Source organism: Furipterus horrens, unplaced genomic scaffold (assembly GCF_987537825.1).
Source record: "Furipterus horrens unplaced genomic scaffold, mFurHor1.1.pri manual_scaffold_12, whole genome shotgun sequence".
In the NCBI taxonomy this organism is placed as follows: Eukaryota; Metazoa; Chordata; class Mammalia; order Chiroptera; family Furipteridae; genus Furipterus; species Furipterus horrens.
Window position 1 is genome coordinate 85,300,532 of NW_028327182.1, and position 27,683 is coordinate 85,328,214.

General features: G+C 40.4%; 1 protein-coding gene across 1 annotated transcript; it reads right to left on the reverse strand.

Annotated features, from left to right (window-relative positions):
- Positions 1-1,432: 1,432 nt before the first annotated feature.
- Positions 1,433-27,231, reverse strand: LONRF1 (LON peptidase N-terminal domain and ring finger 1). The gene is made up of 12 exons (XM_090258376.1): positions 26,427-27,231; positions 18,550-18,668; positions 17,418-17,540; positions 14,559-14,708; positions 13,788-14,028; positions 13,594-13,690; positions 12,181-12,295; positions 9,036-9,157; positions 6,521-6,679; positions 6,242-6,404; positions 4,320-4,472; positions 1,433-1,871 (listed from the first exon to the last, which is right to left on the reverse strand). Exons 1-12 carry the CDS (start codon positions 27,142-27,144, stop codon positions 1,713-1,715), a joined length of 2,319 nt encoding a protein of 772 aa, XP_090114502.1. The 5' UTR covers positions 27,145-27,231; the 3' UTR covers positions 1,433-1,712.
- Positions 27,232-27,683: the final 452 nt, after the last annotated feature.

A 27,683-nucleotide genomic window follows, 5' to 3' on the forward strand; every position in this document is an offset into this window, starting at 1 on the left:
TGGGATAAAATGTTCTGTAAATTATCAGTTAAACCCAGCTGATCCAGTGTGTCATTGAAAGTCATCATTGCCTTGTTGATATTTTTGTCTGGAAGATCTATCCATTGATGACAATGGGGTGTTAAAAAGTCCTACTGTGACTATTGCTCTCGGTCCTTCCCTGAATGTCCACCAAGATCTTATGTATTTAGGTGCTCCTCTGTTTGGTGCAGTAAGTTTACAAGAGTTATATCCTCTTGTTGGGTGGATCCTAAAGGGATGTGGATTTCTAAAAGGTTGAAAAATAGTGCTTTAGAGAATGGTTCAAGGGCCTCAAGCCTCCCAAGACACTGCATTGTTTGGTAAAAATTTGACCCAAAACAGTATTTTGAAAGCTAGTGTTAATGTCTCATGGCACAAAACAGTAAGGAAAACTCTGTTCTTTTACTACATAGTTTAATTCATCCACTGTTTTTTGTTGTTGTAGTTGTTATTGTTTTTTACGTTGACCTAAATAAAATTTAAGAAAACAATTATTAGGAAGTTAGCTTTTATTCAAAATTAAATAAGCAAAAGCAAATTTTTCAGAAACTTTTACAAATTACTTACATAAAAGAAAGTTAACAGGGACAGTTATAAGTCTGCAACAAATAATTACAAAAGTATCTAGGGCAGCATGAATATAAACCATGTCACAGCATGGTGATCTAATTATGACGAGTAAGGCATAACTAACATTTGCACCAAGACCAGAATTAAAAAACAAAACATACTTTAAAAGCTCAGTTCTACATTAAGCTTCTTCTCCTCCCTCAGATCCTTAATGTGTTTAAACTATGTAATTTTTTTAACAAACACATCATGTCAAACTATAAATTACATAGATGGGCAGTTAATGTGAAAAGCTCCTAAAATGTACAAACTAACCAGTACTGAATTGAGTTCTCCATTTACCTTTATGTACAATTAAATGTAAACCATATTTTCACAGTTTTAAGTGTTTTATGAATAGATGCACAGTACCATATCAGGTTTGCAATTGTTCCTGAAAACTGGCTCTAGGTTCTGCACCCAATGCCTGTTGGCCACTGGGTCACAAGTATTTACATAAATAAGAAAAGTATCATAGTCAATGGTCAAGACAGTTCAGCAAGAGCAGGATCTCCAACAGAATGACACTTAATACCATAGTTTACATACTTGTGCAAATATAAGCATTAGGACAGAGAAATTGGAGGCAAATTCAATTTGCTAAACCGTTTATCGCTACTGCTGTAAACTTGGGCAATAAGTGACCCTCGGCAAGTTCTGCTCTCTATGGCTTTTTTTTTTTTTTTCTTTTAAAATCTTAAAGCCAGAGAAAATGCACACATACTCCCCATACGCTTGCACTCACACTCACACACACATGCACACACACTCCACATACATACACAGAGTTCTCATTTCATTTTAGAATATGGTACATAGTGCAACTTCATCACCATGTAGAGGTTTAACACACATTCGCTGCGTGTTTTCTGTGCAAGTGCTTAGTGGTCTAAATCCTAGTTGAGGGTATTCATTTGCAGAACCACATGATTCTGGAGGTTGAAGAAGGAAAAAACAAACAAACACACACAAGAGTTTCATTACATTTCTCAAACCAGCACTGGATGTGCAAAGGCAGCGGACAACCTGGCTGTCACCACAGCCAGATTAGGGTGACTTTAAGGGAAGATCCAAGCAGTTAGTTACTTAGATTGGTCTCTAGAAAAATAGGTCAGTATATGCTGTATCTTTGTCAACCGTTCTTTCAAAGACTTCATTGATAAAACTGATAGCTGGTATCGGGGATCCACAGGAAGAACGGCAAGAAGCCACCAACACCAGGCGGGTCCATTAGGAGTTGCCTAAAAATAATTGATATTTTATAAAATTAATGAAACAGGGGAGAGAAATTAGGGGAAAAGGGGACAACTGTAATTGAAAAACCAAAATAAAAAAAAAACAAAAAAAAAAAACAAAAAAAAACCAAACAAACAAAAAAAAAAATTAATGAAACAAATATTTATTTAATACCAAACAGTAACAAACCACCAGCAAGCTTGCCTTTAATGAGCCTTTTCCCTTATCAGGTCCTATCTCAAATTCTTTTAACAATTATGTTAAAAAAAGGCTATTACTATGCCCATATAAAATAGAGAAATTCAAGCTTAGAAGTGTCATACAAATCTTCCAAGGTCTCTCAGCTTATACATGGCAGAGCCAAGATCCAAATCTAGACCTGACTCCACAGCCGACACTCTTTTCCCTGCACTGAACTGACTTCAAGCAGGGTTTTCCCAACCTCAGGTACTGGCATTTGTAATGAGACCTGTTCTATGCACCGTGGCCTGTTAAGCAGGACCTCTACCCTCCTCGTTGTGACAATCGCAAATGTCTCCAGATGTTGCCAAATGTCCACTGGGGCAAAACTGCCACTACTTGAAAACTACTTTCTTAAAATATATATTTAAAACTTTTTTTTTAAAGTTAGTTGGTATTTTTAAGTTTCTTTAAAGAATTCAGAAATCCTGGGAAAGATATAAGAAAAAGGTCTTAGTTTTCTGTTTCTTTTGGGATATAAACATATCTCCAGCAAAGAAATCCCTCTGATGTTGCAAGGGCTGACTACTGGCTATTGAAAGGACTAGGAATTTATAGAAAAGAATTTTTTTTATATAAAATAATTTTTAAGCCACATCTACTACATGTTGAATTGCTTCTTATTGAACTGGAAACATGAAATTTCGTGATAAAAGGAGCTCCCAGAATCAAACTAGATTTCTATGTTTATGTGCTGTCTGTGCTCAGCTCAGCACCATGACCACTTCTTCAGCATATAAGGAACGTCAGAAAACTACATTTCCCAGAACCCCCTCCTCCATATGGTTCCAGCTTAGACTTGGCCAATGAGAGGCGCTCCTGCGGGATGTACAAGTTGGAAGATAGGAAGACACTGTTCTCTGGAGAACTATTGGCAAGAGTGGGCAGATGTGAGATTTGCAGAAGCTTCCAGAGAACTCTTGAAAACCACCTGCGGCAGATGGGACCCCAGTGGAGACTTCCCTGGGGTCCCTAAGAATGACAACAGCCGCCCCGCACCCACTGTGGCGGCGGATTCCTGACCACTGAGTACGCCCTGCCTGTCCCCCTGCCTTCTGGGTCGGCACCACGTCCCACAACAAACCCCCCCCTCCTGTGCTCCTGACGAATCCTGACTTACACAGACTCTCACAAGGCGGAGGGGGAAGCGAGGATAATAAAAGCTGAGGGAGGATAGAGGCAATGGGAAAGGAATGTTGACTTTTTCTACAAGTTGGTTTGCTACCATTTAAAATTTCCCTATTCAATCTGGTGCTTATCAAAAGCTATTTCCAAGTTGAGTAAGATTCAGGTAGACAGGATTAAAAAAAAAAAAAAAAAAAAAAAGCCAGAATCAGAATGAATACGTGCTCCATTAGGAGACGGGCTGATGCTGCCTCTCACGTTCAGGTGAAGGATCCGGCTGGGGCTGGAAAAGACTCAGACCAGCCTTGGCAAACGGGAGTGAGAGGCAGGGGGCAGCACAGTGGGGTTCTCCCGCCCTCTTCATATTTATTTACAGTCACCCCTGTACGAAGTCTATTCCGTTCTGACCACAGCGTTTTTATTCAATTCAATTCAAAATGCTTATGCCTAAAAGCTAGTACCTCGATGGGTCTACACTCAAGATTTTCCAGAATAGGGACCCTTCTTTTATGCCTCTTGTAGCGCCTACTGCCCAGATCCGCTTGTCCAAAAGGTGCTCACTACCTATTTAGATGAAGCTTAAATATACACCCTAAGTACCTGAGCTAGACTGTAAGAGCATCAGTCTCCTGAGGAGTGAAGTATTAAACATGAAGAGACAAAAATGAAAATAATTTCCAGGCTGTAAGTTGGCAGTAAAAGGAGAGGTGAGAAAAGAATTTTTGGAAGTATAGAAAATGATACATCTTTCAACTGTCTAAGAACAACCGCTGACTGGCTCAAAGGCCCCACTGTCTGGAAGTCACAATTTACTAGATGGTACCACGCCCCGTTTTTAATTCCTGACTTCTCCTCTGGAAAAGGGCTTCCTCCGTTACGGGCTCTGTCCCAGGTTTTGTCCCAGGCTGGCCCTCGCTCCTTTCCGAGCGCGGCACATCCCACTGCGCCAGGGAGCACGGTCAGGTTCTAAAGACCCGACAAAGGACATGCTCTGTGAAAAGGGCAGCGGAAAAAGAAACTTAAAAATCTACTCATTTGGGTCTCTGAAAAAAGTGAGACATTTGGAAGCAGCATCAAAGCCTTCATACCTGAAGGTTTTCCTCCCTCCTGGGCATTGATCCAAAGTGCTGAAGAATTTGGCTTCGGAATTTGTCTCTTAAATTCTGAAACCAGCTGCAGGCTTGAGAGTACACCAGATCATGCAGCTGTCGGAGGTTCTCTATCTCGTCTTCCCTCTCAACCTAGAAACACAACAGTTAGTAAGACTTCTGTGTCAGCTCTTCCTCCCCTAATAGCACCAACTCTACTGCGATGGGAGAAAAAAAAGGAAACGCAGGGAATGCCGATTTCAGTGCTAGGTCACAGAGTATTGTTAGGCAGTACATGTCATCCTCACTGCCTCCCATAGTGCGGACGGGCCACAGTCAGGAGAGACAGCGAGGCCTGCCACCCAGCCTGGCTGAGCAGCAAGCAGCAGTGCAGAACCCTACTAACAGCCCCCAGTTAGGAGGCGGGGTGAGACTGAGAGTGAGTTCCCGGACCAAGGGTTACCCCAATTTGGAATCCCTTTTGTCTCTATGGATCAGTGGCTTTTTAAAAGCAGTGGAACTAAGAAAGCAGAGGAACACAGTTGCTACAATGAAAGGAAAGATTGTGGGAGGGGGTTTAAGGTACAGACAACATTAGGGAAGTGTAACAGGATGAAAGACAAACATAATTGTATCTTTTACCAGGGAACTGGATCAAAAAACAAACAAACAAAAATATGTAGCAAATAACTTCCCTCACTTATCGCGGGTATTCCGTTCTAGACCCCCACACCCCCACCCCGCGATAGGTAAAAATCTGTGAAGTAGGAACCTTACATTTATTTTAGTATTTATATATATTTTAAGGCTTTATGAACCCTTCCCACACACTTATAAACTGTTCCCAGTCTCTTATTAATCTTTTCCACACTTTTATAAACACTGCTTATGTTCTTAAACATATTCTACACTCTTAAACCTACGTAACTTTAACAACATACTTATACAGTACTGCAAAATCCCGTGATATAGCGGAAAATCCACGATAAATAATTAAATATAATATTTTTAAAAATCCCGTGATACAGTGAGGCTGTGATAAGTGAACTATGATATAGAGAGGGACAGCTGTATATCAGAAAAAAAGAGAATAGATTATGGAATGGTTTACTTCTGCTGTGAGACCCAAAACTATGGCTACCTTCATCATCCCCCCACACACCCTTCAGAATACTGGGCCATGAAACTGCGAACGTGAAATGAAATGCACCAGCCTTCCAGCTGGAGATCCAGAGTGGTGCCATAGCACACGGTGGGAAGATGTGCCATTAACTCGTCCATCCCTTAGCGATTCCCTTAACACACAGTTATATCCCACGCGGTGCCTGCCCGGGAGCGCTCTATTCCACATATATTAACGCATCGGAACAAATGCTGGGTGTGTGACTCAGCCTTTCACGCTTCAAGGGTGACTCAGTATAAAAACAATAAAGGGACTCTAAAAACATTCTGAAATATAAAAGGGGAGCCTACAGCACAAAAGAGACAAATGAAAGTACTTTCTACTTTTGAAGATTTGAAATGGAACACAAAAGTTCCATGTTGTGCACCTACATTTGCACAACAATGGAAATGCCCTTAATGCCACTGAACTATTTACATTAAAAATGGTCACCATTCAATCAACTGTTCCTGTTAAGGGCCTACCATGCAAATGCACACATACATTCTAGGCACTGTGCTGGCTGTTAAGCCTGAAGAAATGAAGAGGATCTAGGTTCTGGTCTCCCAAGTTCTCTTGGAACTCACAATGATTAAGAGCAAGATAAGAAAAAGGTAAGTTGGAACTAATATGCATAAATACTGATGGGAGCCTCTGATAGCAAGAACTGTTTATCTGCCTAAAAAGACAGCCTCGATGCCAGTACAATGCCTAGGAGGGAGTACACCAACGTGTGCTAGAAAAGAAGACTTTGTCATACCTTAACGTCTTCCAGATATTCAATGTCGGCAGTGCAGTAGCCATCTTTCATTCCTCTTTTTAAAACCCTAAACCGCTTTCCTCCAACCGTGTCAACCACAGACCTTCCATCAGGTAAGAAATGTACATTTCTAATTTGTAACATACAACCATAATCTGCAAAACTAAAAGAAAAACTCTAGTTAATATCAAAGGCCAAGCAACAAACATGCAAAGTTCTCAAAATATTCAAGGAATGTTCTTTTATAAATAAAAATATTGAAGTACACAAAAAGCACACCTATTCTGTGTATCACTGACACACATCCCAAACTGTTTAGTTCCAGTTTGTATACTCCTTCGAATCATCAATCTGTATCTTGGCTCAAACACATGAAGAGGGCAAGGCACAGTGGGGTAGGCCATAGTGCAAACAAATATTGGAACATTCTTGGTCAAGCTGAAGAAGAGAGAAGTTTCATTATTATATATCATAACATACAACCACAATGAGTGAAGCTTGCAAGAGTAATACATTAATATAAAACAAAAAGAAATTAGCCCTAAATAAGGTGACTTTTATTCTTGGCAAGAACAAGAATTGGCATCACCTTCATTACACTCACACAGTTACAATATTAACACTAAAAAATTTGTTTCTGATCCTCTTATGTATACAAGTCAATCTGAATTTGAGATATCAGATTCTCATATAGCACTAAGTAGATTTATGAATCAAAAAGCAATTGACCATAATTACTATTTTATATTAAAAATCTATTCTGGAAACATTTTAAAAATCTATCTAAAATATCTGTAACATGACAGAGTTAATATCTTTTATCTGTAAAATACTCTTACTCTTAGATAACAATATTAAAAATGAGCTCTCACAATAGACAAAAAGCAAATCATTAAAAATATTTTCACACTCACTATCCAAAATAGGTCATTCAATAACATTTTTCCAGATAACTAAGATGACACATTTTTCATTGCCAGATTGACAGGAAATAAGGAGGACCAAGGCAACACCCAGCTTTGACAAGGGTGTAGGGAAGCTGTCAGTGCAGGTGGCACATTAAAACAGTACAATCACGCCGGAAGAATCTGGCTGAATACATCAAAAAGTTTTTAAAATGTTAATATCCTTTGACCCAACATGCTCACTTTTTTCTCTGACACGTACTGAGAGAATGTTCAGTATGGTACTGTGCATAGTAGCCAAAACTTAAGACACAAAAGGAGTACTAGTTAAAAAAGTTTTTGACACAGCCATAAAATGGGATATATTTAAATGTCTATATAATGAAAAATAAGTTATAAAATAATATGAATAAAATGATCCCACCTTGTTTAAAATGCATTTATATATATTAAAATAATGTTTAATATACAAGTGCTAGTTCCTCTACTTTTACAACTGTATTCTCCCAATACTGAGCACACTCCTTATAAACAAAAGAACTGAAGAAAAAAAAAAGCCCCAGTAGACCTATTAATTAGCAAACCTTGTAAGTACCACGGGAGGTACCATTCAGTAAGCAGCAATAGTCCCTCAAGCTTCTCACCATGACATCAGCTCCCCTCAACCCCTCGAGTTACTACTCCACCTGTCCTTCTTAGACTTCACTCTTTGGAGGGGTTTGGGGGTGGGGCTTGTGTCACTATTTAAGATTTAAAAGTATGTCTGCAGCTTTCTTATAGCCCACATTTTGCAGTGTTGATCAAAAAGCTTCATAATCTGCATATCATAATATTTTTTATCATAAAATCACACAACAGAACATCAATTCCATGAGGAGACAAATCAATATTGATCTCTATAAAGAAGAGATCGTCCTTCTTCTATTGAAGGCCATTGGCCCAATGAAGACATTTGGTGGGCACTTACTGAAAAAGAAGAGTCTAAAAGCACCACTAAATTTTTCTTAGAAAGTGAGAAATATAAAATCCCCAATTTATATAACTTGAAAAATAGAAACCAAGTTGCTCAATAAAAAAAAGCATACAAAAATCGCTATTTTATTCTCTAATGTGTCTAAGCTAAAAGAAAATGAAAGGACAAAAGTTAAGAAATTAAAAACCTATGAAAGAAATTTAAAAAGACTCAAGTGACTGGTCAAAGAGGGAAAGACAAGGGAGAAAAGTACAAGAAAGGTGTACAGAAAACAAAACCAGGTACGACCTGCCCAGCTCACATCAGCCATGCGCTCTAACAGTGGCCTGTTCCACTAAATCCCAAAGTGACATCCGGGGTTTTCATTTGCTGTGACTAACTTAATTCTGCTACAAGTCAATATTTTCATTAATTGAGAATTCAGCCCCTAAGTCATCGCCCCTCTTCCGCAATTTCAGTCTCAGGTCTCAAAGTCCCACCTTCCAAACCCCTAATTGGCTGAATCCCCTGCCAGTCCAGACCCTTTATCCTCTGCCTTCCTCCTGCCCTGCCTTGATACCCGAGGATTGCTGTTCCCAGCAACCACTGTTACCAGCTCCACTTCTCCATTCCAGATTCCACCCTGATGTCACTGTAAGATGATGTCACTGTAAGAAGACCCTCCCACACCTGAAATACTGCTCTAATACAAAGAGCTGAGTCAATAATTCCCAGTGGAACGTCTGGAAGTTACCAAATGAACTTCTTAAAAATTCTGTTCAGGACAGGGGAAGCTGACCGATACTCGTTTAAAGTACTCCTTTGACTACATGGGTTTTGAACTGAAGACAGGATCCAGGTTGCCATGAGAAGGTTTCTCCTATTTTAAAAGGTAGTAGCTTGTAATTTGATCGTGTTTTTATGAGAAGAAACTTACTGTGAGAGTTCAGCAGTTTCTTCATCATATATTTTTTTTCTCTCAGACAGCTCATCAGGCAGATACTTCACTATTAATTCTTCCAACAGCTGTGTGACACAGTACCTCCTATCTGCTAGATACTAAAAGACAATATTATTTTACATTCCAATACTGTTTTCCTACAGGATCAAACAGGCAAAGCAGTTTAGCTGACACAGTTGAGCCTTTCATACATATTTATACAGTCGGTTCTGAGTGAGCGAGGGGGAACCTGACAGTGGAGGACGACGAGCAGGCGACCCTGCCTGAGGGTTTGCCCAGGCGCATCAAGGTGACAGCCGCAGCTTGAACCACGCGCTCTGTCCAAGGCCTGTGTCCTGCTACAATCACAAACCCCTTCTAAGCAGCCGGCAGCCCTGCTCCTGCCTCCTCCCGCACCCAAGGCCCATTCCAGCCTGACAGCTCATGGGTCCCCGAAACTAGCATTTTTATGGAGAAACAAAAATACGGTAAAGAATAAAGAAAATGATGCATCTCTTATTTTAAAAGAGCAAAACTACCCCCCACCTTTTGGTTCCCTATGTCAGTGGCAGAGTTTCCAGGTAATATTATTTTTCTTTCAGATTCTCCTTCCTCTGTCACTTGACTATCGTTTAGACCCTCATTACGAGGTTGCTTTTCCCACATGACTCCCCAGACTCTGTATAAAATGGTCCATTTCACCACTCCCTTCATACTCTGAAAACTGCCACCCACTGCATTTTTATGTCATTATTCCAACTGCTAAAAGCCATCTCTTTCACTCCTGCCCATCTTTTCAGGTCTGGCTCCATTTTACCACTTCCATAAAGTCTTCCTTAATTATTTTTCTATCTCCCAAGAACCCCATATTTTACTGCTTTTACCGTATACTGTATTACATGGACAGGGATACATCATATCTCTGCAACTGAGCTAAAAACTGCATAGGGCCAGGGACCAGGTTAGAGTGTATGCACAGAACTTTGGACAAAGAAAATGTCCAATACAAGTTTATTTGATAAGAGGAATAACTCTTGGGAGACAGTGATGAGATTAAGATAAACAGAAGTCCTACTTCAATCTGGAGAGCCAGCATAAATAAGTGTTGTCATTAGTCAATGAAAAATGAAGCAGGAAATACGAGAGGTTGGGAGATGGGGTAATAGAATAATGGTTTTCAAATTTTAGCGTGGATTCAGGCTTGTTAAAATGCAGACCGCTGTGCCTCACTCCAGAGTTTCTGATTTAGTGGCTCTGGAGTGGGGCCTGATACTCTACAAGCTCCCAGATGACCGAGATGCTGCTGGTCAGGGAAGCACACTCTGAGACCACTGAAGAGGGGTCCTCTTGAGCAGATAATGTACATACAGAAACAAGTGCACTAGGAAAGCAATTTCATTACCATTTTTCTATTAAATTAATAAAGATGTTTTAAAATTTAATAACTATGCCTTAAATTTGGGGAAATACAGCTTCTCATATTACTGATAGGAATCTAAATTTGCACCCTTCTAGGGACCTAAGCAATTTGGTAATTGGTGTTAAGAGTCTCATAAACATAAAACCTTTAAGCTAGTAATTTACCTCTTAGAAATTTATCCTAAGGGAATATTCAAAGACATAAAACACAGTATATATAAAAAAAGAGAAAACAAAAAAATTTACAAACCCAACAAAAGGAAAATGTTAAATCATTAGATTACTATATTGCTATAGAAATCCTATCTTTAAAATATATTCAAATAAAAAATAAGCAAAATAAAATCACAACTAGGAAAAACATAAAACTGTAGAGCATGTCAATTTTAATTTTTTAAAATATGTAGATTGTACAAATTCTATTATACAAGGTATTTTCATGGTCAGAATACAGGAAAAAGTTATTTTCAAACAGTATGTTAGTTACGTTTTTTAATTATATGCTTATTTTCTTTCAGATTCTAAACATCTTTTTAAGGTGAGGTATCTCTAAAGCTATGTATCTAATTGTTAATCAAATAAATAAATACATAAATAAACAAACAATCTAAAAACTCTGGAAACACAGGAAAAATAGCATATGTTGAGTACCTCACCTGAAAACACTGAGTGTATTAGTTGAACATGTAATTAACAAACTCCCTAAGAATAAGTTTATCTTGTTTCCTGACTTTATGAACACTCTGTATATGGTTTTGTGTTCTACATATCAGCTTCTCATTTAAGACACACATCAAACAGAACAATGCACATATTATATTATGATACCTACACAGAGTTGTTTTGTACATAGGAAATAGCAATGAATGTTCAACAGCAAAATGGTTTTTATCACTTTTTTATTTCTATTTGGAAGACACTTTTTCTTCAACTGTCACCCCCCCCCCCACCAAGACAAGTTCACTCTCCCTGACTGAAGCCGCCAGGGCAGCCGGAACTCACAATGACAAGGCCATGACCTCACTTAGGGGATCTCCAGCGGCCTGTGCACGATGGACTGCGTGGTCCTCCCACCTGTCGCAGAAGAGGCCCACGGGGCTCTAGCTGCTTTCCTCACATTGACTCCACAAGGAGGGGCGTGGGAAGCTGTGCCTCCGCCTCCTTCCTAGTCTATTGCTGTCCTGTCCAATATGGTGGCACTAGTCACACGTGCCTACTTAAATACAGCTCCTCAGTCACGTTAACCACATTCCTAGTGCTCAATGTCCACATGTTGCCAGCAGCTACCATGTCGGACAGCACAGAGATAGAGGATTTCCGTCAATGCAGAAAGTCTATTAGACAGAGTTGTTCCAGATGTTAAGGGGCTTGAACTAGGCCAGAAATTTAGCCTATTATTGGGCAGTCAGGCAGGGCGATTGCCTTTCCCCACTACTGTCTCATTAAAATTGAATCTATTCCTCACCAGGTACTTGACCACACCTGCTTTGTTAAAAAAAATTGAGTGCAGGGGGCTTGGTCTCCAAGACCTCTCTGCTTCCCGCTGTCTTCTCTAACCTCACCTTCTCCAGCACTAACACGCAGTAATGCAACACTAGCCTTTACGGTCACTCAGCATATATACTGTAATTTATTCTGAACGTGATAATCACTGTTTCTGTGGCTGAACAGAAATAAAACCATGTTGCCGAACTTGAGACCAATAAACAGATAAAATGTTTACCTCTTTTAAGCTTTCTTTGCAAAGGGGACAGTATGGTGTATGATCTAAACAACGCTCAAGACAGTTCTTACAGAATGAGTGTCCACAAGGGGTTGTTACTGGCTCAAAAAACAACCTGAAACCAACCAAAAGACATGTTAGTTTTCATATTAAACTACCCATTAGAAAAACTGGACAAACTAATAACAGAACCATAACACTAATCCCTACTTAGAGGAGGAGGAAGGAGGGTCTGATGGGCAGAAGAGGGGGGAGGGGCAGTGATCATGCAGTCACACTGTCCTGAAGAACATTTCCATGTTCGCTATCAGCAGAGGCGCCCTGACAAGCACCCAGAACTAACTCACATGATGACCACTCGCCACGTGCACCACTGAACACTTGAATGTGGCTGGTCCAAACTCAGATGTGCAGGAAATGTAAAATACACACCAGATTTCAAAGACTTAATGTAAAATAAATAATGTAAAATATAGCATTAATAATTATTAAATAGCTTTCATAGAGATTCTTATCTTCTCTTTAAAATTAGTTTTCTTAATAAGCTTATAAAAGGTTTATTATATAAAATTCATTAAAAGGAATTATTCAATAAACATTACAGTTAAATCCTAAAGAAATATTAGGCTTAATACCAAGCACAATATGCAAATGGTATGGGAAAACTAGTAATAAATAATAGCAAATATTTCCTGAAGCACCTCTGAATTTCCTAGAAGTATTATTAGAGGTATGGGTACTTCAGAAATTGTATGGTCTAATCCCCTAACTTCATAAATGAAGAAACCTGGGTCAGAGTTAGGAGACTGGCTCGGAATACAGCCGGTTACTATGAGCCCTGCAGAGCCAGTAGCAGGTCTCCTGACTCTGTACACGGTTCCTTTGCCTCCATGAAATATACGTAAGTGGAAAATGTTCTTTCCAAACTATTGGTCGTTAGGCATTGTAAGCATTCTACATAATGGAAATCCTTATCTAATGGTACATTAGCAGGATTTTATGCTTAAAATATATAACAATATAGTCAGATACATACAAAATATAATTAGAATTCTTACCCAAATCTAAAACCGTGGATGTTTCTTAATAATAATAAGTATAGCTGTTATATATAGTACTTAACAATTTCCAGGTACTTTTTATATTGAAGTCATTTGGTTCTTACAACACTGTGATAAAAGACATACAAATACTGACCCCACTTTCTAAATAAGGAAAACCAAGGTTCATACATTAAAGTTATTTGTCCAAGGTGTGAAAGGTCAACCTAGGAGTAAAATTCTTATCTTTTGATATTTAGTATTCTGGTCATTTACATTGTCTATTGTTAGAGAGTAGGTTCCGTTTATCTACCCTCTATTTTATTTACATTAATGTAAAATATTCATCTTTTACAAAATGTGACATACTTACCTCATGCAAAGAGAACACTCAAAATCTGAGACATCTATCAATGCTTCTGGGATGTCACCATAAGTAAATGAAAATGTACAGACTTCATTGGGAGTTTCTATTTAAACAAAGAAACAGGGTTATCTTTAGGAAAAAGTTTAAAGGTTATTCTAAGTAAATAGATATGTTTCATATGACTGTAGTGAAATTTTTACCTCCTTGCTTTTTAAGCTTATTTCTTCCATCTTCATTGACAATCACGTCCTGTTCCAAAAGAGACAACTTTCTTTTCAGGAGAGCACCTTTTTCTTGAACAGAGAGTAAAGGTTCTGAGGACACTCTTTTTAAGCAGTCTTCTCTGGCAGGCGTTTCTGTGGAATTTATAGCCTGTGCTGACTGAGCACGGCTTAAGCTTCCTTTCACAGGCTCTGAAGGGGCCTCTGCTGTTTCTTCATTCTACAAAAATACAATAACAAGGGTATCTGTATTTCTTTACTATCCTTTATTGCTCTCACCAAGAATCAAACTGAAATAAAATTTCAGTGTCTTGTAATGCTTACTTACTGTTCATGTTAACAGCACCAACTTTTAATTCTAAAGCCCTGGCAAATAAATGATTTTTGCTAGTACTTACACAGCCCTAGACATCCCACTAACTTACATTACAATGAGGTTTAAGCAGTTATACTAATATAATTGTTCCTCTCCCAAAGAAACTACAATAAATACAATATTCTCCATTTGCCAGTAGACTAAAAGTTTTTTAACACTCAGGTGACCTAAAATTGTGATTAATTGAACAAGACTTTTTACATAAAAGTTTTTAGTGTAAAATAAAACATCAAAGACAAAAATCCTAATAAGATAATTATTAAATAGCTTAAAAGTACCTAAACAGTTTCCAGTACTGAAATCAGGGAAATGAAGACTTAACATGTAAAGAAACAGATACACTAAACCCATGAAAACCTTTTCTCACCCTTTACCTGCTCTGGGCTAAGCTCACTAGCAGTGTGAGACTCTTCTATTACTGATGGAAAACCAAAAGGTTTGTTTTTAGTACATGGTGATGAACTCCAGGAAGAATCCTTCAGGCCTTCTTTTAAGTTTTCAGGTGATAATAAATCAAATAAAATCTGTAAGAAAAATTATAAAAGTAATGAAAAATAAAATCGTTGGTTAAGGATAATTTAATAAAAAGTTACCTAATATTTAAGAGTTTTAGAAAATTTGTAGCAGACATTATTTTTAATGAGCAGGGGAGGAACAGATTAAGTAATAAGCAGAACTGTCAAATATATTTAAAAATCTTGCAAAACCAAAGTGAGCCTCAGTGGGGGTCAAATCATCTCAAAGAAATGATTCACAAGGAAGGCACGCAAGTGGTTCAACTGGGGGCCTGAGAAGGGACCCAAGACAAAGACTGACTTTTTAATACAAGGATTGCAGAAAGAGGAGACCTTAAGAGAAGTAGAAAATTATTACCTCTGAAGATCAGTGAGTCCCACTGGTCAAAATAGTTCATGGTTCACCTCCCATGTATATTTTAAGGCTGGACTTGAGTATTTACGTGAACTAAAGAACTTGGACCTCTAACTACGGAACTCTAAAATTTCATGTATTTAGCTTCTGGATTTAGCTTCTCACTGGACAACTAACCTACTCGGGCAACCACAGTGCCAGTCCTTGGCTGGGAGCACCCAACAGCAGCTGCCCCAGAACAGCTGGGAGCTGACCTGGGAAGCAGCTGCACTATCAAAATTTCTGGGCACTTCTATCGAGAATATACCGAAAACTCTCAAAGAAACAGGGTAGGTCAAGACAGGGAAAGAACCTGGCTAGAGGAAGTGAGAGGGATTCAATTTTTTTCTTTTTTTTTGTCAAGTAAGCTGTATTTATATGTATAGCGGAGCATTTCTTAAAAGTCTGAATTTGGAGGGCTGGTGCTTCAGCTGTACTATCTCTCAAATACAGAAAAATTAAAATTATTCATGATCACCACAATGTAAATAAAAGGAAATATAAACAATGTAAATAAGTGTGCATATCTGGTAGATGCTCAAGCAATACCCCATTTAATAAACAAACATTTTAAAATCTGTATATGTTTTCATATTTCCTTTGATTTAAAAAAACACACACCCTACAACCCAGCTACTCTGCTCCTAGGTGTTTACCAAAAAGATATACAAACATGTCCATAAAATGACTTATACAAGAATGTTTATAGCAGCAACTGGAAACAACCCAATGAAAATCACTACTAACTGTGAACACCACAAATTGTGGTATGTTCATACAATGGAATACTTAGTGAACACCAAAGTTTTCTTAATTACTGAATATACCTCAAAAATATTATGTTGAAAAAAAAAAGCAAGGCACAGAAGAGAACACACTATGATTCCATGTATATTAAGTTCTAGAACAGGCAAAACTACTCCACGGTGACAGAAATCTAAACAGTACTTGCTGCTGGGAGCAGAGAGATAAGGAATTCAACTGGAAAGGAGATGAGGGGATTTTCTAGGGTGATGAAGATATTCTATATCTTGATGGGGTGTGATTACATGGGTTTATGATTTCTCAAAACTCAACGAACTATAAAATCCATGCATTTCATTACATGCAAATTATACTACAATTTACAAGATGCATATTGGAGAAAAACAAATACTTATAGATATATAAGTATATCCAATAGCCAGGAAAATACAAAATTATAAGTCCTTAAAAAGTCTGCAATCTCACCAGGGAGGTAACACTAACAAATTTAGAACAATTGAAAAACACACAATAGTGAACAAATTTCTGTTAACTCGGTGGGCTAGAATGCAAATGCAAACAGACCTCACAGAGGCTATGTCAGCATTAGCCTGCTTCACAGACATCTGGGATATGAGAAAAACTTTATGGTTCTCGTACGTCAGGGTCTATAAGACTCTGCCGAGGTGCTTCTTAAACCATGTCCCAGTTCCAGAGAGTCTAACTCCAAAGGTCTGTGATGGGCCCAGGAATCATTATGTTTACCATGCACCCAAGATGATTCTGACAAAAAGCCATACTTGAAGAAACATGACAAAGGTGATTACATAATGTGGCATGTTTTGAGGACATTGAGGAGAGAATCGTGGCTGGGCATCGAAACTGAATTAGGGTAGATTTTTCCAAAAACAGTTTCAAAGACTCTAGTCTTGCCAGATGCTCTGTGAATACGTGTGACAAAAGCTGAACGCTACTGCCATGCCAGCCCAGCAAAACCTGTGAGAAGTTCTGAAGAAACCTGCTTACCTTGGTTTAACCTAATGTTTCCCGAAGTTATTTGATCAGAGAACCCTCTCCCCGCCTTTATTTTAATTGACACCTCACACACTACAGAACAAACTTTAGAAAGTGGAATATGGACTACTGAGAAAAATGTTAAAAAAAAAAAAAAAAAAAAGAAAGAAAAATCAGGAAAACAACTTGACTGGGGCAATATTACTGGCAGCCATAAAAAGTAAACAAAGTTTAGACCTGAAAGGCAAAAACCAGGCCAATAAAAATTCCTGAGCAAAAACATCATGACAACAATGTTTAATTAAGGATAACGAGTCTGGCTCAGAACAGACTATTAGGGAACATCTAAATTTAACTAAGCAAAAATAATACATTTACATATCTGTGAATGAAATGTTTTGATTTCAGTAAGAACTCAAGTATATGAACCTGAAAACCACTCCTCAAATTGCTGCTAAATTTGACTTACAGATTCCTTATGTTCCTATCCCAGTTTTCTAATTAGCATTTTTAAGAGAACCGTGTTTTAGCCCTGCCTTAAACTATTAAAGTTGGTAAACTGATACCTTTTCCACTTGTAGCTTTGCAGGTGCAAAATCTTCATCGAGGGCTAAGCACTGCAGAAAGAGCTGTAAGGCGTCACCTAAAAAGCCAGCATCGTGGAGCACTTTCCCCTTCCTGAAGTAGGCCTTCAATAAAAGCACATACACACAACTCTTACTGATAGAATCGTTTTAAAAAAAATCAATATCAAGTAAAGAAAATAAAGGATCTGCTCAGAAATGCTCATTTTGAAACTGAATGACTCTTAGGAGCTCAGAGCATTGTAAAGGCACATTCACACCCTGCACGGGAGAGGCCCTTACGGAATTGCTAAGGCTCAGAAAATGACTTCAGAACCACACTTCTAATTTTATCATTTCAGTGATAAGTCCAAGGGGTTCTTACGTTGTCCATACAGATCACTCTGTCTCTTATTTCTGAATATATATGTGCTTGTACTAACCAGTCATGCCAGTGTGGAATTCTACATAATTTTTGGAATTGATTTATAATTTTTGGACCATCTTTACTATACTGTCTTCAAAGGCACAGTTTGGAATGGAGGGAAAAAAATCACAATAAAGAGTAACTTCTAGCTTAGAGAACACATATGGGAGATGGACTGATTTGCCTTGGCAATTTGATAAAAAGGAAAATTAGTAAACTGATTATATATATATATATATATATATATATATATATATATATACACATGCTGCAAGTCTTTTTTAAACTGCAAAGGCAACCTCCTTTGCTCCTATCTACTATACTAAATCACTGCCTAATGATCTGGTTCCCATCATAATGCCCCAGTCAGTTCTCCAACCTCCGGACCTCTTCTCTTTCCATTAAAACTCCCAGCATCAATGGCCTGTTTTTCGCCATCTTCATAACATGGCCAGTTGTTGTATCTCTTTGAGGAAATTTCGTATACTGAAGCTTCTATTGTTTTTCCTGTGCCTTGAATCTTAGGTTGTTTTTTAGTTAGGAAACAAAGATTGCTTATAATTTATTGAACTTAGATTTTGAGGACTCTATATTTTTCCTTAAAGAGTGAACTAAACCATTCTGTTAAAACTCATAACCATAACTGAATGCATGTTTCTTACACCTGAAATTTTAAAATGCATGCAAACCGTAAAACAGTCACTGTACCTCAGGCCAGTTTGGCAGTTGAAAGAGGACTGCATTCAAATCTTCTATGGCTGCCTTAAACTCTTGGAGACCAGCGTACGATTCAGCTCTGTAAACTTTTAGAGTCAAGTTGCCAGGCTCTGAAATAAATGTTTTGTAAAGGTTGATTGTTTTTAAAAGATTATTGCACAATCCACAAAATACACCAGACTAGATTGAACAATTGACCTAGTTTGATTCCAGTCGCTAACCACCAAACTAGATGTTAGGAACCAAGCACAGTATAGGGGCACCTACTTACACCTGAATGTTATCTATAAGTTACATGAACACGTTATCAGTCAACTATTTTAGAGGAGAAAATTATGGTTCATAAAAACACTGGAAATATTTTTACAATATGAGTAATCACCTCTAAGAAAATAAATGTTTACTTAATATTGGGCATTCTATACAGATTTATAAGACATGTCTTAGGTGTTTAGAAGATTTGCCTTTTTACGGTAAATTTTAATTTTTTTTACAACGTAGTTTCTAAATCCCTACTTATAAACAACCATATGCATCACTATTGCACATGTAATTTTCATAGTAACAAAGACTGACCAAGCCACAGTCTTATGAGGTACATAACGGTCCTGATTTGGGAGAAAATGGGTTGATGAGAGTCAGCTTTCTTAAAAGGTCAAAATCTTAATCCCTGCGATTAGCAGGCATGGTATTAAGCTATTCCAAAACAGGTTTAATTTCAAATATTCCTGAGGAAAACACTTTGTTGTTAATTTCTCTATCCTCTACCTCTCTACGTGAGAAAACAAAGTAGCATCCAATGGCAATCAGAATTTCAGACACTTAGCTGGTTCCCCCAATACAATAATCAATTACTACAGGTATATAGGTTCCAAAATGGAAGTCTAAGCAAAAAAACTAATTTTCAGTACATACAAATTATATTAATTTGACCCTTCTTTTAAAGCTATTTGAAAAAGTATGCATATAAAATAAAGCATTCATTGTGAGAAGGGCATAAAGACCTATAATGCCTCATTAAAAAAAAACTATTTTAAACTCAATTGCTCCATGGTTTACTCTAGTTTTTAAAAGTTATTATTTTTTTTTACAGATATCTCCCAAGTGAACAATTACAATAGACAGGCCTTTTTCAATTGCTGGTGCTTGAGAATTGGAATGATACTGTTCCATCAAATTTATAGCAATGAAAATCTTTAAAGAATGAAATTATTATCTTATTAAAATATTTACTTTCTAAATGAAAGACATACCTAGAATATTTTGTCTTTTTTTACTTAAATATAATTGAAAATGGTTATCACTGAAAAAAGTAAAAAACAGAAATCAAAAACTCATATGATTAACCAATCAAGAATGAAAAGTTCTAGCACAAGGCTAGACCCTGTAAGTGCTCAAAAGAGTGTACTTAAGCTCTGGCTAGTGTGCCTCAGTAGACTGAGTGCGGCCTGCAAACCAAAGGGTCGCCAGTTCGATTCCCAGTCAGGGCACATGCCTGGGTTGCGGGCGAGGTCCCCAGCTGGAGGTGTGCCAGAGGTAACCGCACTTGATGTTTCTCTCCCTTTCTCCCTCCCTTCCCTTCTCTCTAAAAATAAATAAATAAAATCTTAAAAAAAAAACAAAGATTGTACTTTATCCCTGGCTTTGAGGAGATTACCTGATTAGAAATTCTTATTTTATTGTGAAACAGCATCATGTAATCCTGATCTGACAAGCACACCTGCAGTTCAGAAAGCGGAGAGCAGCGTGTGCCAAAACAGCCCGAGAGTGTGTAGTAAATGCATCGGCATCAGACACCGGGGGCTGTAAGGAGAGGGCTGCGGCCCAGGACGAGCAGGTTTCCACCCACAGCTGGGGTGCTTCCCATAGCATCCCTGGACCCGCCGCCACTCCCGCACCACCAGAGAGGGACTCCACTGTCACAAGCAGCCGTTCCACCTCTGGATCCCTTCCTGGGTTCCTTAAAAATTTCCCACTTTCTCCTTGTACAGCGAATCTCCGTGGCCTCATACTTGATACCGTGCGCGTTGAGGACTGAAATTCACACCCTTTCAGCAACGCCTTCGCTGTTATACAGCGTCTTCAAAAGGGACAGCGCTGAGGGAAGTGATGGAGAAGACCTGCCTTTGAGAAAACCCGGTCAGTCTAGCAAACTGCTCCACTCTGACCAACGCAAAAAGAAGCCTCTGTCCCCTGTCCCCTTGACACAAAACCCTCAGACTGTTGAGACACCCACGGAGATGACAAGAGGGTCAAATTTTAAAGCTGTTGCTCCTCAACTCTTCATAGGTAATGTTTTCATTGAGAACTTCAAGTATTAGTGGAGTAATTATATTGAGTGACTCTATTAGGGGAAAAAAAATCAGGTGAGTTCAAACTCTCAATACTTTTTAAGAGATTAAGGCCACCTCTTCTTAATTCTAAAAAAAGAGCCAAATGCACTCACTGAGGCCCTTTGAATAGGCAAAGCATGGAGGAAGTTAATACATACAAAATAGAACAGTGCACACCACAACACTAGTAGGTGCTTCCTGGTCTCACTCCTTCACTGTATGTGCATAGCATCACTTATAAAATCTATTTGTGTGCTTCCTCCATTGTTTCCTGGCTTTCCTAAATGAATCTTTATCTTTTTTCCAATCCTTAGGAATATGTGAGATTATTAATAGGCTCTGTCCTTAGTTCATTTTCAAGAAATATTGTTTTCAATTACAAAAGTTGTTTACTTATAAAATTTGAAAAATATAGAAAGTTAAGAGTTAAAAATCTTTTCCCACCACAAAGAATCACCAGTATTGGCATATAATCTGTACTTTTTTAGTTTTATAAACTATATCACATATACTGTTTATAAGCTACTTTTTTGTCAATGTAATTAAGTTCACATTATTTTTTTTTTTAAGATTTTATTTGTTTACTTTAGAGAAAGGGGGAGGGAGGGGGAAAGAGAGGGAGGGAAACATTGAGGTGTGAGAGAGACATCAATTAGTTGCCTCTGGCACACCCTCAACTGGGGACCTGACTGCAACCCAGGCATGTGCCCTGACTCGGAATCAAACCAGCAACCTTTCAGGTTTGCAGGCCAGCACTCAATCCACTGAGCCACACCAGCCAGGGCCCACATGATTTTTAATGGCTGCAAAGTATTCTACTATATACACAACCTTAAAAATTCCCTACTCTGCAATATTTACTTTCAATTTTTGCTAATATAAAAATATGAACATCTATCTATATGCCGTTACATATCTATTTCCTTAGTTATTTTTATAAAGCTGAATGACTGTGCAGAAAGTTATATAGATATACAAAGTTTTCAATACATTCTAATCCTCATTTTATTAAAAACACTTGACTTATTTTACACTTCCACAAGCTGCTTTTGTTTCCTAGAAAAATACAAACAAAAAACAGTACCCGTGCATTTCTTCAGTGAGTGTAAGTAAAAAAATTCCCTACTCATATCCTTTTTCTCATTCTTCTGTTTTTTCTTTGATTTATATGTGGAGCTATTCCATAAATTTCAATGGCTAACCAAAATACCAAATTTCTTTGCTAGTCTTTTACTTTACAAGTTCAGTGTGGAGGACTTATTATCAGTTAAACTATGACAAGTTATTAGTGATTGATTAATGAAGTCCAGGAATAGTAGCTTGGCATAATAATTAAGATTGTAACCACTGGATTCAGAAGATCTGGGTTCAGATCCACTTTGGAAGTTTACCTAACTCTCTGAACCTCAGTCTTCTCACCTAAGAATGCTGGTGACCTACAACTTAAGACTGTTGTGGGGACTAAATAAGACCATGCATGTAAACAGTTAAGACACTGCCTACCTAGCACACCAGTGCTCAATCAATAAGTTATTGTTAGTACAAAATACTTCAAAAGTTGAAAGAAAAATGAGGTTAGCTCAATACGTTTCAAGTCCTTTGTAGAGTAAGTTATAACATGCGTACGTTTACTGACTAAATTTAAATCTTTTTGCACTAACCTCATTGATTAGGATATTAAAACCCTTTACATTTTTAAAAATGTATTCAGTAGTTACCTGTCATTTGACTAATCTTTGTAGGCCTAAAGTAGTATCTATATTTTATTGATGTAGGCTAAAATGTTACCACCAATTAACATCCGCAAGCCAGAATCAAGATTTAAGCCTCACTCTGGACATGTTATTAATGTGGCGGAGAGAAAAGAGCAGGACTTGACATCACAAGATTTAGATGCCAATTTTAGCTAAATCATCTTGTAGCTCTGTAGCACAACTTTTACATTTATAAAAAGTACTGTATTTTAATTAATATTTACTGGGAATTTACTCTGTCAGGCACCATTTTAAAGCACTTTACAGGTTTGGGCTCAATTGTCACAACAGATCTAGGTGGCTGTTATTATTGGTATCCATTTATGAAGTAGAGACTATTCTCACTTTTCAGATCAGGGAACCAAAACAGGGAGGTTAAGCCACAGGCCCAAGGTCAGAGAGTAAGTGCAGGGCTGCACTGGTGTTCACACCCGGGCAGTCAGCTCCCAGCACGTGCAGCTTTAACCACTAGTCTATACTGCATCTCTAGCTTCAGATGCCTTAATTTCCTTCTGAGGACAATGGTGCTCAACAGGATTCTTTGTGTAGATCAAATGCTGTAAAGAATTTAAAAGTATTTGCTAATAGTCAAGGACTATATAAAAACAAAATACATTAAAAACAAAAATTTCTGCCCTGGCTGGTATGGCTCAGTGGAATGAGTGTCAGCCTACAAACCAAAGGGCTGTTGGTTCGATTTCCAGCCAGCGTACATGCCTGGGTTACAGGCCAGGTCCCCAGTTGGGGGCATGTGAAAGGCAACCACACATTGAGGTTTCTCTCCCTCTCTTTCTCCCTCCCTTCCCCCCTCTAAAAATAAATAAAATCTTTAAAACAATTTTTCCTCCTCCTTCAAATTTTAAATAAAATATTCTCCCCTTTATGACTTTTATTTAAAGAAAAATAGTTCAAACGGTAAATTATTGTTATCCTGTTCTGTTCTCTTATTCGGGGGAAGAGCGGTGTACAAAGGGAGGAAGCAAGTCTGGAAAAAGTCATTAAAACTAAAAGGAAGACAGCATAGCAAAGTGGGATCACTTCAATAGATTCAAGTATAAAGATTCAATGCAGACAAGACTTACATAATATCGTTGAATACTAAAAAGACAGAAAGTTATGAAACATCTGAGAATTATTATCAAAAGATCAATGGATTAAGTGTTATCTAAATATATTTCAATTCAACAGAAACTTATGTAATCTCAATGGGAAATGTCTGATTTTGGCAAAGATTTTCAAGCTTTCTTTTCCTGTTGACAGATAAATCTGAATGTGCGTGGGCTAACTGTAGACTGGATTATTTTTTCTTCTAGTTAATAGTATTTAATTGTTTCATTATAAGAATAACATGAAGAAATTATAGTAAAGTTCTTTTTTCATTGTCAACAATGACAGTATCATTAGTAATTACAACTGTACAATTATATAAATACATTCCAAATCCCTACCTAGCTAACTAGCCAACTCTCAGAAAAGTTAAAGCCTAACTGTACAAACATTTATAACTGTACTAAATATTTTTATTTATGCCCATAAACTGTTAAGCACATAATACCTCTATTTTACCACTAAAAATTCAAAGGATAAAAAATGTTATCCTCATTAGTATCATTCACATATATTTTCAAGTATGCAATTAATGATTTTTGAAAGACTGAAAAATGAGGGGACAATAGGCTCAGGAGACTTGGGTTCCAGTCATGCAAAAGTAGGATTAAGTAGTTGAATGGGCAAAATTCCCAAGTGCAATCTATGCAAATTGGGAGAAAAAAAAAAGAGAGTAGAGCTTTCAGAGTCTTTTTCTGTTAAAAAATAATACCCTAAATCTAAGGGCCACAATCTTCTTTAATTAAAAGATTACTGGTACAGAACATAAAGCTAGAACTTAATTGGTAAATGTGTTCAACTCTTCTTCCATGGATTAGGACCTCAATTCTTATGAAACGCCTAATTTAGGAGGCAGTCAAATCATGAAATCATAATACTGAACAGAGCTGTAAGTTTCATTCTTTATTTTATACTAGTGACAAAATAACTTCCTTGAAATTTATGTTAAACATTTTCATTGGATGAGCTATAAGAGCCTTTAGGAGAACTGGAGGTTACAGCACTCTGTACTACAACCAGCTGGTTTGACCGTGGACAAGTCATTTCACCGCCCTTCCTTCTGCTTCTCTGTTTCTACAGTCAGGACCTTGGCCTACAGGTGGAGTACTCTGAATCAGAATTTTGTATACCAAATAGTTCTCGTTTGTTCTGGATCTGACATTCTATTCTATTTTATAACTGCCCACTCCCCATAAGAAAATAGTCAAAGTGTATGAAAATGTAGCAGGTTTGTACTTTGAAGTGTAAAGGTATTAAATAACTTAATATATTGTTACTAGCTCAAAATGACAAAGCACTTAGGGTAAACGAACCATAACAAAATACCTTTAGTTACACAGTTTATACATTTACCTACTTGTGAACATCAGTTTATATTTTAGATGTCTACTTTCTTGGGGATCATCCCCCCAGGTATTATTTCCTGCAAATATAGATGCTGAGCTTGAAACAGGCTTATTTAGTTAACACAAGGTTTCACAGTGACACCCTTGACATTGTGGGCCTGAGGACTGCGTGGGAAGCAGTCCTGTGCATTGCAGGGCATTTAGCAACATCCCTAGCTAACTAAATGCACCGGCACTCATCCCGTAAGGGGTGACAACCAAAAATGTCTTCCAGATAATGCTGCAGATAATGTCCCCTGGAGGGGGGGCGGTAAAGTCTCCGTGACAGAGAACCACTGATTTACAGAACTCTACACTTCACGTAGGTAAGTCAGGCAACGTCCCCGTCCGTCGTAGCCTAAACCCACCCTCGGGAAAGGACTAACCTAGGTTAGGAGGCGTAAGCTGCTTGCTGGAGAAGGAGACAAAAGAGCTAAAGGCCATTCCCCAGCTTGATCAGGAATGGAAAAGCAAACGGAAGCGTGGCCGAGAATTCGATGAGACTACCTCTTTATCTTGACCGTGAACTAGGTGTCTTCAAAAGTAAGCACATACGTGTTTATGAAATAAGTATGGCTGGACATAGGCAGGCTGAAACCATCAAGAGGAACCAATCCTGCACGGATTTCCCGGGAGGCCTTAAACACCCCAGGGCGGCCCGGGCAGCCGCCGGGAGCCCAGCGGCCGGCGGGGCCCCCAGATGCCGGGTGCGGGCGCCGAGCTCCCGCCACGCCCACCGGACGTCACCCGTTACACAACGCCGCCCCCCCTCCCCAGCTTATGCAATTCTGCCCTCCCGCGGCTTCCAATTGCCCCGGTGACTTTTGTGGGAGATGAAGGTAAACGCTGCCCACCCAGCCTGAGCTGGGGATCCTCTCCGCGCCCCGGCTGCCGTTTCCCCGCCGCGGGCCCGGCCGGGCCGGAGCGGCCGATTACCGGAAAGAGCGCGGCAGGAAGCGAGCGGCCGCTCGGGCTCGCCCGAACCCCCACCCATCCCGCGCGGCCCTGCCCGGGCCCCCGAGTTTCTCGGGACGCGCACGCCTAACCGTCAGGCCGCGGCCGAGGGAACCCCGCGCCTGTGCGCCCCTCCCCACGCTGCGTCATAGTCAGCTCGGAGGGCCATCCCCATTGTGACCGAAGCACCCCGGGGCGCCGCCCCCTCCCACACTCTCCGGGACCCCGAGACCCGACCCCCGGGAGTCAGGCGCCCTCCGGGAAGCAGAGACGCCTCCCGTCGGGGAAAGGAGGGTGGGCTCGGCCGGGCCCGCGCCCCATCCCCGCGCGGTCACCTGCTCGAAGCGCCTCGCAGGCGGCGGCCAGGGCCTCCCGGTAGCGTCCCTCGTGCAGCAGCTCCCCGAGCCGGCCCGCCGCCCGGGCTCGCTCCAGCTGGCCCGGGAACCACTTCTCGGCCAGGTGGTTGAGGACGACGCTGGTTCTGAAGCCCGAAGTGGCGATGGCGGCGGCCAGAGGCTGCTGCCGCGGTGTGGTGCCCACAGCATCCGCGGCACCGGCAGCGGGAGGCAGCCAGTCCCGGCACAGGCGGCAGCGGACGCGTAACTCTCTCCTCAGGCAGCGGCGGCAGTAGCTGTGGCCACAGGGTACGGTCACCGGCTCGCTCAGGAAGCCCCGGCAGCCTAGGCAGCTGAGCAGCCCGCCGCCGCTGGTGTCCGCGCTCGCCGTCCGGGCTGCGCTCCAGCCCAGCCCGTGGCAGAGCCGGTAGTTGAGCACCAGGCAGTGCACCAGGGTGCCCAGGCACTCGGGCCTGACTGGGGCCCCGCGGCGCAGCACCGCCGCGTACGCCTCCAGCGCTCCCTTCAGGTGGCCGCCCAGTGCCAGCAGCTGGCCGCGGCGGAGCAGCAGCTCCCAGCGCTCCGACTCCCCGGCAGCGCGCTCCAGCCGGTCTCCGCTGCCGCCGCCCACTTCCCAGAATCGGCCCCGGCTCCGCGGCCTGGGTGCCATCTCCCGACTCCCTCTCGACGAGCTCCTCGCCACGGCCGGAAAAGACATGGCCCGCGGAGGGCTGCTATGCCGCAGCCAACCGCCGCCACGGTCCCGGAGCCTCCCGGGCGCGCGGCTCCGCACGCGGCCCGCGAGCAGGGGGGCGTGGCGCGCGGACACGGCGGGGCGGCGCGCGCCCGGGAAGCCCCGGGGGCGGGGCCTGCCGGCGCTGGGTGGGGCCGGGCTCTGCGGGGGCGCCCGGGACTCCCCCGCACCGCCCTGGCTGGGTCCCCCAGGGGCGGACTGGATGGCCCCGCCCCTTCCTAAGCCCCTCCTGGAGAGGGACGCAAAGTCAGATGATCCCCCAACGGGGATCTAATTGGCTTCTCTCGAAAGAAGGGCATGGCTTGTAACTGAACAAAGCTCCAAGATGCCAGGAGTTCCATTCCCCTTGCTTCCGCGCTCTGCGCCCCCCAACCTGCCAAGGCGGGTCTCATAATGCCTGCTTCTTGGGCCCTCTTCTGCCGGTGGTCTTCGTGGGGCTGAGCCCCAAATCGCCATCCCTCCTCTGATATACCCGCCCACCCGAGTGCGGCCTCCCAGTGTAG